The sequence below is a fragment of the Lathyrus oleraceus genome, chromosome 7 (genome assembly GCF_024323335.1).
Source record: "Lathyrus oleraceus cultivar Zhongwan6 chromosome 7, CAAS_Psat_ZW6_1.0, whole genome shotgun sequence".
Lineage (NCBI taxonomy): Eukaryota > Viridiplantae > Streptophyta > Magnoliopsida > Fabales > Fabaceae > Lathyrus > Lathyrus oleraceus.
In genome coordinates, this window is record NC_066585.1 from 273,875,849 (window position 1) to 273,889,915 (window position 14,067).

Here is a 14,067-nt window from a genome sequence, read left to right on the forward strand (position 1 = left end):
TAACTCGATTTTGAAAAAGTTTTTAAAATTGTATAATAATGCTAAATTAAGGAAGAGGAAGTTGCAAGGAGTCCGAATCTATAAGAAAAAAGTGGAAAATTCCCCTCATCGGAGCCTCGCAGGAATTCGGATCTCTCGTCAGAAACTTCATTGTGTTTTTCATCTAGGTAACCTTTAATGCTTGTTATTTCTTGATTTTCTTTACATTGTTATGTTTATGTATACCTCAGTATCATTAAGAATATATGAATTGCACAAAAACACAATTAAATTGGATTTTGAAAAATCAAGAGTTTTAGTGTTCTCGAATAACTCAATAACACAAATTCAATATGATCAAATCGACATGTTTCAAACAGAATAATATATTCAGTAGTTTCACAACATCATCTTGAGCATGAATCCATAGTTTATTTGCCATGAAATAACTAAAATCGTCAAATCAAAGTCTTGTGCATTCCACTGTAAACGATTAATTTTTTAAAGTTTTAGTTGTTATTTATTGATTTTTGAGCATGTTAATGTGTTTGTGAGATTGAATACATGAATTTTTATTATTCATTTGTGTAATTTCAAAAAAAAATTGAAATAGTTAGATATTGATCAAAGTGGCTATTTTTTTCTTTCAAAAATTGATCTTACAATACTACTAGCAACGTTACTGGATTTTCTGTGAGGAGGATGAAGTTGGTGGGGCACACGCGAGCCACTCACCTTTTTCTTAATTTATTTGTTTGTTTTTGTTTATTGGGCCTTGAGCTTTTTCTTTCTCATCACAACCCCATGCTACCAAAACCCCTTTCCCTTCTTTCTTTTTTTATCTAGTTTTTTTGTTGCTTGTTTTTAGATTATGGGCCTTTGACCCAATGACTCCTATGTTTGTTATATTTGCACTCTCTTAATAATTATACCCCCTCTCCTTTATTATTATTTTATTATTTATCTAAATTTTATTTAATTAATTGGTAATTAAAAATGACATTTTAAAGAAACTAAAAAACCTTGATTCAAAGTCTAAGTTGTTTTTCCAAAAATCTCCATTAATGCCATATTTTATCTTTTGATCGATTCTGAATCAATGTAAATCAAACCTCGACCCATATCGAGTGGATTTTCTAAATTAAAATAAAAGTACCTAATCATTTTTAAATATCTTTTCACAAATAAGATGAAAATGGAATGGTTTAGTGTCTACCACTATTTTCCCTGTTTATTTGGATACGAACTGTATAGCTCGACCATCCAAGCATTTGGCATCCTTCTAATAATTTCTAATATGATTCATCTTGAACCTCTTTCATAGTTAAATCTTAAGTTATCTCATTTTCATAGTAAATCGGACGAAAAAGGAACGTTTGGTGTCTACCACTCTTTTCCCCAAATACTTGGATACGAGTCGTATAGCTTAATCATTCGAGTATTCGCCTTCTATTTAAAAATACCTTAATAAAATCCAACCTTTTCATAATGGGGTGAAAAGGGAACAGTTTGATGTCTATCATTCTTTTCTCTAGAATACGTGGATACGAGTCGTATAGCTCGACCATTCGAGTGTTCGTCATCTACTCAAAACCAAACTCCAACCTATCAAATCCTTTTCAGCCTTAGCGCAATGACAAACCTTATTCCAAATGAAAGATGCTTCGTCCACTTTGAGACGATGCAAACAAATTTCTATTCTTATCATGTGCGAGAAGTAAGAACGTTTTCCGCTCGAATGCGATGAAAATATAGTTTTGTGAGATTTCAAGTTATGTTGTCCATTCTGATGCAGCTCACAAGATGTTCCTTACTTCATGAATGGGTAGCAAGCAATATTTTCTGCTTGAATGCGAATTAAGCATCATTCTTAAAATCGACAAATTCACAAACATTTGTTACCTAGAACTACATAACTTTGAATTCCTCGTCGCGCCAATGGATACATAGGAGCGAGATTCAACGTCTCGTCAAACACTATAATAAAAAATCCAAAAATATTTTTTTCTTGTCAGAACTACGTAGCTTTGAATTCCTCATTGCATTGAGGATACGTAGGAGCAAGACTCACAATCTTGTCAAGCACCCTAATAAAAAAACTTGTTTGCACTATTTCTTTTTCCTTTTCGATATTTCAATAACTAGAAGAAAATAAATGACGTCAAACTAACATTATATTCACAAATCTAACTAAATAGTTCTCGTTGAGTATAACGGATGTGAGAGGCGATAATATTTCACCCTAGCATAATCGACTCTCGAACCCGAATTTGGTTGCAATGACTGTTTCTTTTTTCTTTCTAAGGGTTTTATCGGTGTTTCCATTTCCTTTCAGAATAAATAAACTTCAGTGTAGACTTTGTTGTATTTCGAGCATGTGAATGCTTAGATATTTTTTGCGTCGCGACAAATGGCATATGTGCCAAAGTATTTTGTACAGGCCAGAAATCCGAACATCTTTTTAGAGTAGATATCATCACTCAATGTCCTGCCAATGATGGTGAATTTCTCCATCAAAATTCCATTCTCTAGAAACCCTAATAAAGAAAATCCATGTAGAATGAGTGAAAGGTTTTGAGGTGTTAACTTCGCCAACGATGGTGAGTTTCTCCATCAAAATCCCCTTCTCTAGAAACCCTAGTAAAGAAAATCCATGTAGAATGAGTGAAAGGTTTTGAGGTGTTAACTTGATAGAAATGAACTCAAAAGTTTGCTCTTTGAGCACTCCTACAAAAGAGATGGCACAAATGGGTTGAAGCGATACGCAACTGTAGGATGTAAACAATATGAAAGTTGTAAACACAGAAGAATAGTTTTCAAGATCCACGAGCAACGAAAAGAGACATTCCATGACTCTTTGTATATCTTACAACAAAAGTAAGTGTTGGACTCACAATAAAAGATATTAGGAAGCACAAACCACACCACCTACAATTAAAATCATACTTTAGATTAGACATAATACTCGAATACTCTAGTACAAGAAGACATCAATATTGTCAATCATAAGGCCACTCATCAAGGTTCCCCTACTAAACGTTGTTAATCACAAAGAAGTTATTTAATGCACTTGTTTTCATCGTTACTAATATCCCATCAAAGTTCTTCCACTCCCTTATGACTGAAGTTAGACTAAAGACATGCATAACAAACCCTCATTCTATAAGTATGACCAAGTTGCATAGCAAACCCTCATTCTATAAGTATGATCAAGGGCTAAGTGATTAGTGTTTTGAACAACTCACAAGATCCACAACAAAAGGTTCAATAGCAAGCATCATGCAAATAGGTGTGCAAAACAAGTGAGACCTCACTCAATGAAGGCACATAATTCAAGCAATCAGCACACTTCCCATCATGAAATCTAATCAGACAATCACCTGTATAGGGCGTCAGATCTCATAGATGCATTTTAATTGTCCTGCCTTATATAAAACACAACACTATCATTTCAAATGTTAATTCATTCATACACTCAATCTTTGGTTCCCATTCGGAACATAATTAAATAAAATTTTCAAATGTACTACTGTTTCGTATTGGCCGAGAAAGAAAGAGTTAAGAAATATGAACGATGTACCTTGTAATAGCAAATGTCATCATAATAATTAATTACAGTCTAAACTCTCGTAATGATTGAACTTGTCTGTTAAGTAACTATATCATATTACAGTGTTTTAAGCTATCCTTATTAAATTGCAGAGTTGCGCTCTAGCAATATTTAAGGTCGACAATGCCTTTAGAGGAGGAAAAACAATTTAATAACTTTATATTCTATATATAAATAAACCATTAGACTGCATATTTGCAATCAAGTAAACTACAATTTTGCATGGAAGCCCTTTACTACCAAAGCTACATGTGTGCATGAAAGCCCTTTACTACCAAGCTACATTTGTATATCATCATGACGAATATCTAACTATGAAATTATGTACAATCAACAGTCTTCTGTCCAGGGCAAATCACACACATTAAATTCTCTGCTTACAACAACCCAGGATAGATACATGATATCATCTGTTTTAAAGAATTTCTAGATGCTTTCAGAAAATCATGACCCTCCAATGCTGCACAATGAATCAATAAATAATTAAAACTTCCTCAGAAGACAGTATTATTATAAAAAAATATAAAAGGTTATAAAATCAAACACAAGTGCTACAGAATGATGGAGAATAAAATTACCACTAAATAATGATTTGGCTTCCTTTGAGAAGTCCTCAACACGCCCTAATACAGGTCTTATGGCACAAATTTGCAGAACACAAAGTTCCAACTGCAAAGCCATTTCAAGTACTTGCAATAATAAGTTGCAGACACTCTTTATTTCCAAGGATTCCGTTGGTTTGTGGGCTTGACAGAGCTCCACAACAATGGTAATTGCTTGATCCTGCACCAAAAAGAAATTATGCTCAGATGTACATCCAATTATTCGGTTTCCAGATTCATGTAGCCGTTAATGATTAATTGTGTAAAGCAAGGCGTAAGCGCACATGCATAATCCAACCACTGAAAAAACATCGCATTGCTTTATATCAAAGCATATTACGAAAATGAAAACAGCATATGCATGTAACTTGTGAAGTTCGCTTTACCTGCAGTCCATGCAGGATTTCTGGCATTGGGAGCTCAGGAAAATGTGCAAGATCAATAAAGCCAGCCTCCTCAGCCCTTTTAGCAGCACCCTCAGCTTGCAAACACAAAAATTTCAAAAGAAGAAATGTAATTCTATATACCTGTACAGCAACAGTGTCAGAGAAGCATGTTTTAGGAACAGGGCCAGTAGTGTCAGCCGTTTGACCATAGATAGATAATGCAGTTGAGATTGAAGAGATCTTTGGTTTGGGCATACATCCAGGTGGTGAAAGAGCAAACCATCCACTTCTGCTGTTGATATAGGAAGGTTTTGAGCAAGTTTCAAAATCCTCTTTAAGAGTAGGTGGACACAGAAGAGGGGGGCTCCTAATCGAAGGTTCACCAAGACGTTGAGTTCCCCTGCTAATGAAGGCTAAAAGATGAATGCACTTTTCTCTTAACTGCTTATCCACGTTTTTTATTGCTTTAATCCATGAATTCCAGTGTTTTGCTAACTCACACATGAGCATCAAAGTATGTTCGGTTTCTTTAAGAGTAGCAAAAGAAATCCATGGCCTCTGTGCCCGAGGTCTTTTCTTGTCATGATCCTCGGAAGGGAAGTCTGGGGCATCAAGAGAATTGAAGATAAGATGAGTTTTCTCTGAAAAAAAGTAAGGCATCATACTTTCCACTATAGCAGTGCCAGAAGAACTGTCGCCCAGCGATTGAACCATAGCAGTAACAACAGCTAATCCAAGTCCCCAAATGTCTTGAGGTATTTCCAACTTTTCACTTGTGCTCATATTCGGGCTACCAATTCTTGATAAAACCTCACCAGACTGAGAAAACAGCACTCTCAATGATGACAAGAAGCCAGAAGAATAAAGCATCTCAGCAGCTCCTCTAGTCCGGGCAATGGTCAAAAAGAACTTCATTATAATCGGAATGGTAGAAGAATTTTTATCTTGGAGTTTTAGCATAACAAACTGCATTTGAAGGTGATTCTGAAGGACAGGTAACCACGTTCTCGGCATCAAGAAGCTTCCCAATATCAGGTCCATGACAGACAGGGAGAGCATGCAATGCTCAGAAGTTGTGATGCAGTTGCAAAGAATGGGTAGTAGGCCAAGGGTTGCATTTGAAACCTTTGAGAAATCCTTTCCAGAACCTTCGTCTGCTGCCGCATCAAAATTCAAATTGAGGGAGTTGGACTGAAGCACCAAAAGCAGCAATGTGAGTAATAATTTCATGATCAAATTGGCTTTGGAAGGTAGCAGCTTGAGTTCACTCAACAGTTTTAGACCTGAACTTGCGCATTTCATAACAAGTAGTGATATGTCTGTGGATAAGCCTTTGCAAACAGTTCTAGTCAACAGGAGGAGTAATTCTACTTGACAAGCAAGAATATTGAGCATATCCTCAGAAGCATCCAGAACTGGTGATAACATCTCAATAGTAGCAAGGAAAGATTGGCATATATTATCTACACAGGTGAATATGAGTTCATTTTGAATTTTCTCTCCAGTAGTGGCCCTCCCTTTTGACTGCAAAATTATGTACAAAATAAATATTGAACAGATATAAGATACCACAAAGAACAGGAAGAAGAAATTTACTAAGAGTAATAAAACTAAACAAGAAAGTATCAGTTAATTAAGAAACCAAATGAAGTACAAGAAACCTGCAATATTAATGTTGAAACACTTTTTCATTCAATCCTTTAATAGATAAATGACCAAAACAATTTTCTAATCGTCCCTTGATATTATTAATCATAGTAAGAAAAGATAAAATAGTTTAAAATCTTAAAATACTGCTTCGTGGTAAAGAAGGATCCTACTTTCCATATTTGAGTTGAGATATTGCCTTATTTAGTTTCTTTTATTCTCTTCTATAGATATTTTGTTTCCATCTTTATGATATTGGCTCCTATTGTTATCCCTATAATTTCGAGATCTTTGATTGTAAGCATTTGATTATAAATACATGAGACTGAGGGTTTAGTCCCTCAAGCAATTCAATCATTTCATTCAAAAAGAGTCACGCATAAACCAACTGCAAGGCTCAAATTTATGTAAATGTAGAAGCAGTATTTGGAACAGTTGAGCTTGCATGCAGACAATTAAACATCTGTAGCTTTCTAACTATTGTTCGGTTAGGAAAATGTAATGAAAGAAAATCAAGATTTTAGATTCTCACATCATCATGATAGACAGCCAACACAGCTATCAATTCTTTTAATGCAGAAAGCTTTGAACTTGAAAGCAACATAACCGTGTTTGCATCCTGCAGGAAACGCAGCATGGTTTCTGCAATTTCCTTAGATGTTCTCCAATCAGAACAATCCCAAGCACCTAAGTTCAGATCTGATCGCAACTGTGTAAGGTCAAACAAGAACATATTCTTTGCAAAAAAATCTTCACGGAACTGCTGTTGATAGGATCCCAAAAAATTTGATTCAACAAGATACTGAGATAATTCTTTGAAGGGTCCGATACCCATTTTTCTCCCTTCAAGCTCTCCTTGTAAATGATAATAAAGGTCATTAAGAATCAACTTCTTTAGTTCCTTCCCCTCACTGTACAAATTAAGAATAACGACCATATTATGATTGATATGGAAAATACAAACCTGTTTTAGTTAGATAACATGAATTCGAGACACGAATCATTTGGTGAAAAAAAACATAATTTTTTACTCAAAACCACTAAGAATTTTATTCAAAATGAGGTTTCCTGGATTCTCAGTAGTCCAATTCTTTTAGATACAATGATAGCAAAATCTGAGCCAAAAGAGTGTTCTGAAGTTAATTGAACATCCAAAAAAAAGGCATGCATCTTATCAGAAAAAGAAAGAAAAAAAAGCAGCATGCATGATTATATGCAGCAAAATGAATTGTTAACTGACGTTACAACAATCCCAGATAGTGTGTAATTGATATAGAAAACCTTTATTTAAGATCTTAAAGCAATAATCCAAAAAGTCTAGTGACCTGTAACCACGGTGTGAATACTGAGATAGCAATTCAGAGAAGGCGGGATGAATTGTCAGCTGCAAACAATAAACATTTTGTTAGAAAATGTTGACAAAATAGTCATAAAGATTAAATTTTAACTTTTTGAAGCCTAACATATTCATCATGATTTGCATAAGACCGATTAACATGTTGCGATAGTAAAGTAGAATAAATTACTTTCATAGATCAAAATAGAATAGACGTTAAACCTTCGTAAAAATTCCATGAATCTTTTGAAGCAAGGACACGGCTAAACTTCCGGAGTCGTTAACTGCTAATTTTAACATCACATGAACACAGAATAAACTGGTGGCAACCTGAAAATTTTCATGCATTTACCATTAAAATAAAGATTACAAGTTTATTATGCAAATCTATAATCGTCACATAAATAGCATAAACACAGAAATAAAAAGAATTTTCATCTTTTGATTTGTATTATACAAAAGAACGTGTTGTAAATAGAACCACATTAACGCTCCACTTTCAAGTAGTTTAGATTCTGTACAGCAAGTAGAATAGATTCAATGCGTCTTAGGAAATAGGGATACTTTAGCAACTAAACTCAAAATGTATTATTACCCTCTCTAATCTTTCTACATAAATTAAACATTCTGCTGGCATTAATTCACTCAGGCATATTTGGAAAACCGATCTTATTTCTTAATTCTCACACATGCAAGTACTCAACAATAAGATTATAAGGGTAGAGAATGCAACATATACTGAACTTTATAACAAAACAATGACATAGTACCATTTAAGTATAGAATTAAGCCTATTGTATAGGAAAGACTACCACAACTGTTAAATCAACAAGGAAAATCATATCAAGCTAACCTTTGCACCATCATATACATCATTATTATGTCGACAAGAAGTATATGTTTTTATTAGTTTCTCTAAAACGGAGTCTTTGAACCATGAAGACCAAACTCCCTTAAGATCATGAAAATCTGTGGCTTTAGATTTTTCAGTTTTTGTGGCATTTTGCTCCTTGTCCTTAGATTCTGCTGTGTTCTTCACAAGTGACTCTGCATGCAACAACTTTTTCTGCAAGAATAATTCATATGCCATGATTCCCAGTATGGCAGATTGACAACGGAAACTGTATGCCAGATTAAGTGCAGCTTTTCCTTTCAGACTCTCAAATATGGGATATTCACTGCTAGCAGTTTTTGTGATTGCATTGGCCAAGTGCTTCCAGAAATTTACATGGCTTCTTAGAGACTCCAAGAGATTTGCATACTGGGGAGCCCCTTGCCATAAGGCAGTCATGAAGTTAAGCACGCAAAGCAGTATGCGAGGCTTACTGGAGATAATGAAAAAATTACAATATGAAGACTTAGTCAAAAGAAATGTGTGACAACTGACAAGCAAGATAATCTACAAAAAGAACAGTCAATAAGGATGGAAATCAAAGCAAAAACCAGACAAACCCTTCGTCCAACCACAACCCTCCGATTTGTACCTTTTGATCAGATCATCTGCCTGCTCAATGTAGTTTATAAGTGCATCTATCAGAACTGAACCTTTAGGCACAGAAGTTCCATTTCTTTGTAGCTTTGCATCATCAGTACTTGAGTGGTCCTCATTGTTCTCCCCCGGCGCCAAGATGGAAACAATAAAAGAAGGCTGCAAAAACGAATGTTATATTAGAAACTGATAATTTAACACACGAGTACAGCGAAAAAAAGTCTAATTGCGAAGGTCATCAGAACTTTTAGAACAAACAAAAAAGTATATAAAAAATACTAATACTATCTTACAATATTTTAATCTATGTTAATATTATATCTTATGGTAGCTTTTCATATTTCCTTACTTTTCATGTTTGGTTTCCTTATTCAATTAGAATTCATAATATTGTACAACAGCATTTGAGAGGTACCACCTTCAGTGACCTATAATGTCACTATTCCACAACTGAGTACAAGTATAACATGGTAGAGAGAAAATATAATGTATTGTCCCTAATATAATGAATACATCAATTCAATGTCGAGTAAAGCCCCTCTTATATATAGAGTGGAGACCAAAGAGAAAACGGAACCTCCAAGTCTGTTGTAGGTAGTTATAACTCATAACTGCCTAAAAGAAATAGTAAATATGCCGGTTGTACATAGAGAGAAAAGATTCCTTAGGTAAAAAAGTATTTTTAAAAGTTGGCAACAAAACAGAGATTTGTGCTACTGAAAGTCTGAGTGGCAGAAATTAGCATTTACAAAAAAATGAAAATATACACCAGACAAACTAAAAATGGTATCACTGCAAGTAAACTTGTAATTATTAAATTCACTACATATAGTTTCAACCTGGTAGTTTGCTGCAGAAGTAAGCAGGTTAACTGTTGCAACAAAGAGATCTTCATTTGATTCTGATTTCTCCCGTAGTATGTAGCTCATAGAGTGCCTCAAGTTTATGATCTAAAACCGATTAGAAAAACCATCAGTTAAATCACATTTATTAACCAAGGGAACTATGAAGTTGAGGAAACTGAAACTAACATCCCAAACCTCTTGATTATCTGGAGCAAAGTATGTGGTTTCACATGAAAATGATTGGACACAATCTGTTGTGGCAAATAATGTTGAAATAAACCTAACAGCACCAAGTTGGATGACCTGCATAAGCAGCACATCTGTTGTTAAACAACACAATATAAAATCAGGTACTGTCAAGCATATACTGGCTAAAAGGGTATAATAAGTAACCAATACTCCATCAAGTATCAACAAAGGTATGCAGGGATCTCTAAGAGAACATTAAATGCACAAAACGGCATATAGTTGATGAAGAAAAAGCAAGAGTGAAAAAAATAAGGCAATACAAGATTACAACATGAAAAAAAGAGACGACAAATTGACAATCCAAGTAACTAAAAACTAGAGAAAATCTGGAAAATGTGACAAATATGATCAACGTAATTTAATTATGCAGCTAAATGTTAATGCCATTAATACCAATACTGTACACTGAAGAGTTCACAGACACAAATTGATTGAGGACAAGAAAGCGGACAAAAGGAAGATGTTCATTATTGTTGAATAAAAACTCATGTAATAATACTGAAAAATAATCAGAAAAATATAATGGTACTCCAATTTGAGAAAAGTTAGAGTTCATACAGGGTCTCGGAAGTATGAAATCAACGATATAGCAGACGTGACAACAGGAACTGGTTTGGTTGTGCATGAGAACACTGCCTGGAGAAAAACAGGAATGCTGGATGATGTATCCTGGACAACACATAACGATTTTCAGTATATACAGAACGTAAAGATGTTACAAAAAAAAAGATGACACTTTATCAATTCATTGTCATCACATAAAATTATGTAATTAAGTGAGACTGAAAACTATTGAAATTAGAAATTATCAGTCAAAGGTAGAACATCGGTGGCTTTCTTGGTACCTTGGCAAGTTTGGTGGTCATCTCTGAAAGAATATCTAAAACAGAACCTATAGCAAGCTGCAACCCTTCAATTTCCATTGGATCAAAGAAGCGGCTTGCATTCAATTTCTGTTAAAATAAATGGTTTTGTCAATAATATGAAGGAATAAGAAATGCAATCACAAAATTACAATTAAACAAAAAAAGACTTCAGCTTATGTCACCTCCAAAACATGTGCAGTAGTGCAAGCAATACGGAAAAGCGCGTTGTGGATGGAAGCATCGGAGAACAACACATTGTGTATGATCTCACCCAATTTTCCACAATACGGCATTAATATAATGCATTTTTTCATCAACTCAAGAACCTACAGAAGTATCCCAAAGTTTGTAATAATCAGAATATAATAACTGTTGTCTTAATTGTATAAAATCTACAATGAAGTAGAATCAACTGACTTAAGCTTCAGACAACCAAAAACTAATTCATATAATTTATTGACATGAAAATGTCTTTTAAAGTAAGTCAAAGTAAGTCAAAGTAAAAGCCATAACAGTGAAAGATAACCAGCGAAGATCAAACATACATAAACAGTTTTTTCCTGAACAATAAATATAAAATACTTTTACAAAGTAGAAACACATTGGCATAATTCAACAAAATGAAGCATTCATAAAAAGATCAACAAAAAGGGCACGTATAATACGCCCAGAACAGAGCATTTAAATAGTTCGACAGCCAATGCTGATTGTAATAAAAGAATAAAAACATGAAACCAAAAAACCAAAAAACTGTCCTGGAAGAATGGAAAAATTCAGTACAACGATAATAGGAGAAGATATGACAGAAAAGTTATCATCACCTAGGTCAATCTGATCTTAGAAGTACTTCACTAAAGAATGATTAAAACAATATAAATTTGAGCAACTACAAAAGAAAAGCAGGACATACCTTCAATGTTATTTTCCATCTAATATGTTTTATCCTGTATTTCCAATACTCATGATTGACTAGGACATACTGAAAAGAGAAAATGATCAATGCTAGGAGAACATCATTCTCTACTCCTGTTTCTACAAGCTCTATGGTGAAGTCCAGCACTGCAGGATTTGAACCGGAACATAAGAGCAAGGAAAAAATGGATATAATATAACACACAACTTCACAAAAGCATGTCAGACCAACAATTCAGAGAATTAGTTGAAATACGAGAGAAAGAGACATTTAGGTAAACTGTGTAACTGAATAGCACTACGGAAGTTCTATTATGTAGGAAAATGCACAATTAATTGTATTAATTACATAAGGAATATACTACAGTATATTTAAGGAATGTGCTATGGAATATTTTATGCTAAATATATACAAATATCAACAAATTCTATATTGAAAAAACAAATCAGCACAGAACTATATCAATATGTTGTCATCAAATACAGAACAAGTTTAGATTTGAGAGAATTTGAAAGGAATGAACTGACAAACGTTTTCAGATCTTAATTGACAAAGTTTAGCATTGACATGTTGAAAATAAGTGAAGATTTTATCCCATAGTTGCCATGATTTTTTGCAACCAATGACGCTTGTCAACATCTCCTTATATATTTAGGAGGAATTTTTGGGTTGACCAGATAATGATAAAATCTGTTGAGCATTGATGACTGGTTCAACTAGTTGAATCCAGAGGAAGTAATTTTCTGCATCGAGTTTCTCTGAAATTGCAGAAAACGAAGAACATGGATATTTAAAAGAAAGTGTGAGAGACAGTGTTGTGGCTGCTCTGCAATGGGCGAGGTTGTGAGCACCGGATCAGAGTTGTTTGGCGATGCTACAGGATCGTTGCGAGGCACAACCACTGTAGCACCGATAGCTCTGAAAAAAGGTATGTCTGTATCTGTGTCAGTGTCGATGTCCAAAACCGACACCAACATTTGTGATTACGTAAACTTTATGTATTTTTTCAAATTATTATCGGTGTCGACGTATCAGTGTCGGTGTTGTGTTTCCAGTGTCCGTACTTAGGGCTCAACTGATATCACGTACAAGGTTAGGCTTGTAGCTAAGGGGTTTCATCAACAATATAGAGCTGACTATACTAGAACTTTTAGTCTTGTCATCAAACCAGTAACAGTTAGAACAATTCTAACACTAGCATTATCTAAAAAGGCATCTTCAACAGCTTGATTTCAATAATGCATTCCTCAATGGTGAATTTGATGAAACTGTGTATATGACACAATAACCCCCCGAATATAGAGCTGACTATACTAGAACTTTTAGTCTTGTCATCAAACCAGTAACAGTTAGAACAATTCTAACACTAGCATTATCTAAAAAGGCATCTTCAACAGCTTGATTTCAATAATGCATTCCTCAATGGTGAATTTGATGAAACTGTGTATATGACACAACCACCTGGATTTGAAAACACCAACAAAATTCTGGTTTGCGAATTGCACAAAACTCTCTATGGTCTTGAACAAATCCCTAGAGCTTAGTTTGAAAAGCTTCATGGTCAGTTGATCAAATTTGGGTTCCAAGCTAGCAAATGTGACCCATCTCTCTTCATCTTCTCGCATCAAGACACTCACATATATACATGTTAGTATATGTTGATGACATAATAGTTACAGGTAACAACTCCTCTCTAATTCAACAAATGGTCACCCAATTGAATTTTGTCTACTCTCCAAAGGAACTTGGTAATCTTTATTATATTTTAGGCATAGAGGTTAACTCCACCAAGCATTCACTACTTTTAACTCAAGGCAAATACACTAGAGACCTACTTGCTAAAGTTAAGCTGCAAGAGGCCAAACCTTTACCCTCCCTTATGGTGGTTGATTCCAAACTCTCCAAAGATGGTCATAACAAATTTGTTGATCTTACTTTGTGCTCTTCAGTGTGCCACAATAACAAGACCAGACATATGCTTTGCAGTGAACAAAGTATGCAAATTCATGACTCAACCTCTTGAGTCTCATTGGACTGCGGTAAAGAGAATTAGGTACCTAAAAGGTACTATCACCTAAAGACTTCGTCTACAATCCATCAACAACCCTACAGTTCCTTTATTAGCCTATTGTGATGAAGATTGGG

The 14,067-nt window shown here is 34.5% G+C and overlaps 1 protein-coding gene across 2 annotated transcripts in view; it reads right to left on the reverse strand.

Moving 5' to 3' along the window:
- Positions 1-3,736: 3,736 nt before the first annotated feature.
- LOC127108172 (uncharacterized) overlaps positions 3,737-14,067 on the reverse strand; it is a 36,230-nt gene continuing 25,899 nt past the window's right edge. For both annotated transcript variants that reach the window (XM_051045597.1, XM_051045596.1), the window contains exons 19-32: positions 11,920-12,068; positions 11,192-11,335; positions 10,989-11,096; positions 10,702-10,812; positions 10,090-10,197; positions 9,889-9,999; positions 9,045-9,208; positions 8,414-8,885; positions 7,783-7,890; positions 7,550-7,608; positions 6,757-7,135; positions 4,578-6,101; positions 4,168-4,372; positions 3,737-4,049 (exon numbers count right to left, since the gene is read on the reverse strand). In XM_051045597.1, the coding sequence (XP_050901554.1) occupies positions 3,967-4,049; positions 4,168-4,372; positions 4,578-6,101; positions 6,757-7,135; positions 7,550-7,608; positions 7,783-7,890; positions 8,414-8,885; positions 9,045-9,208; positions 9,889-9,999; positions 10,090-10,197; positions 10,702-10,812; positions 10,989-11,096; positions 11,192-11,335; positions 11,920-12,068 (3,725 nt within the window). In that variant the 3' untranslated portion in view covers positions 3,737-3,966. The remainder of the gene's footprint in view (positions 4,050-4,167; positions 4,373-4,577; positions 6,102-6,756; positions 7,136-7,549; positions 7,609-7,782; positions 7,891-8,413; positions 8,886-9,044; positions 9,209-9,888; positions 10,000-10,089; positions 10,198-10,701; positions 10,813-10,988; positions 11,097-11,191; positions 11,336-11,919; positions 12,069-14,067) is intronic.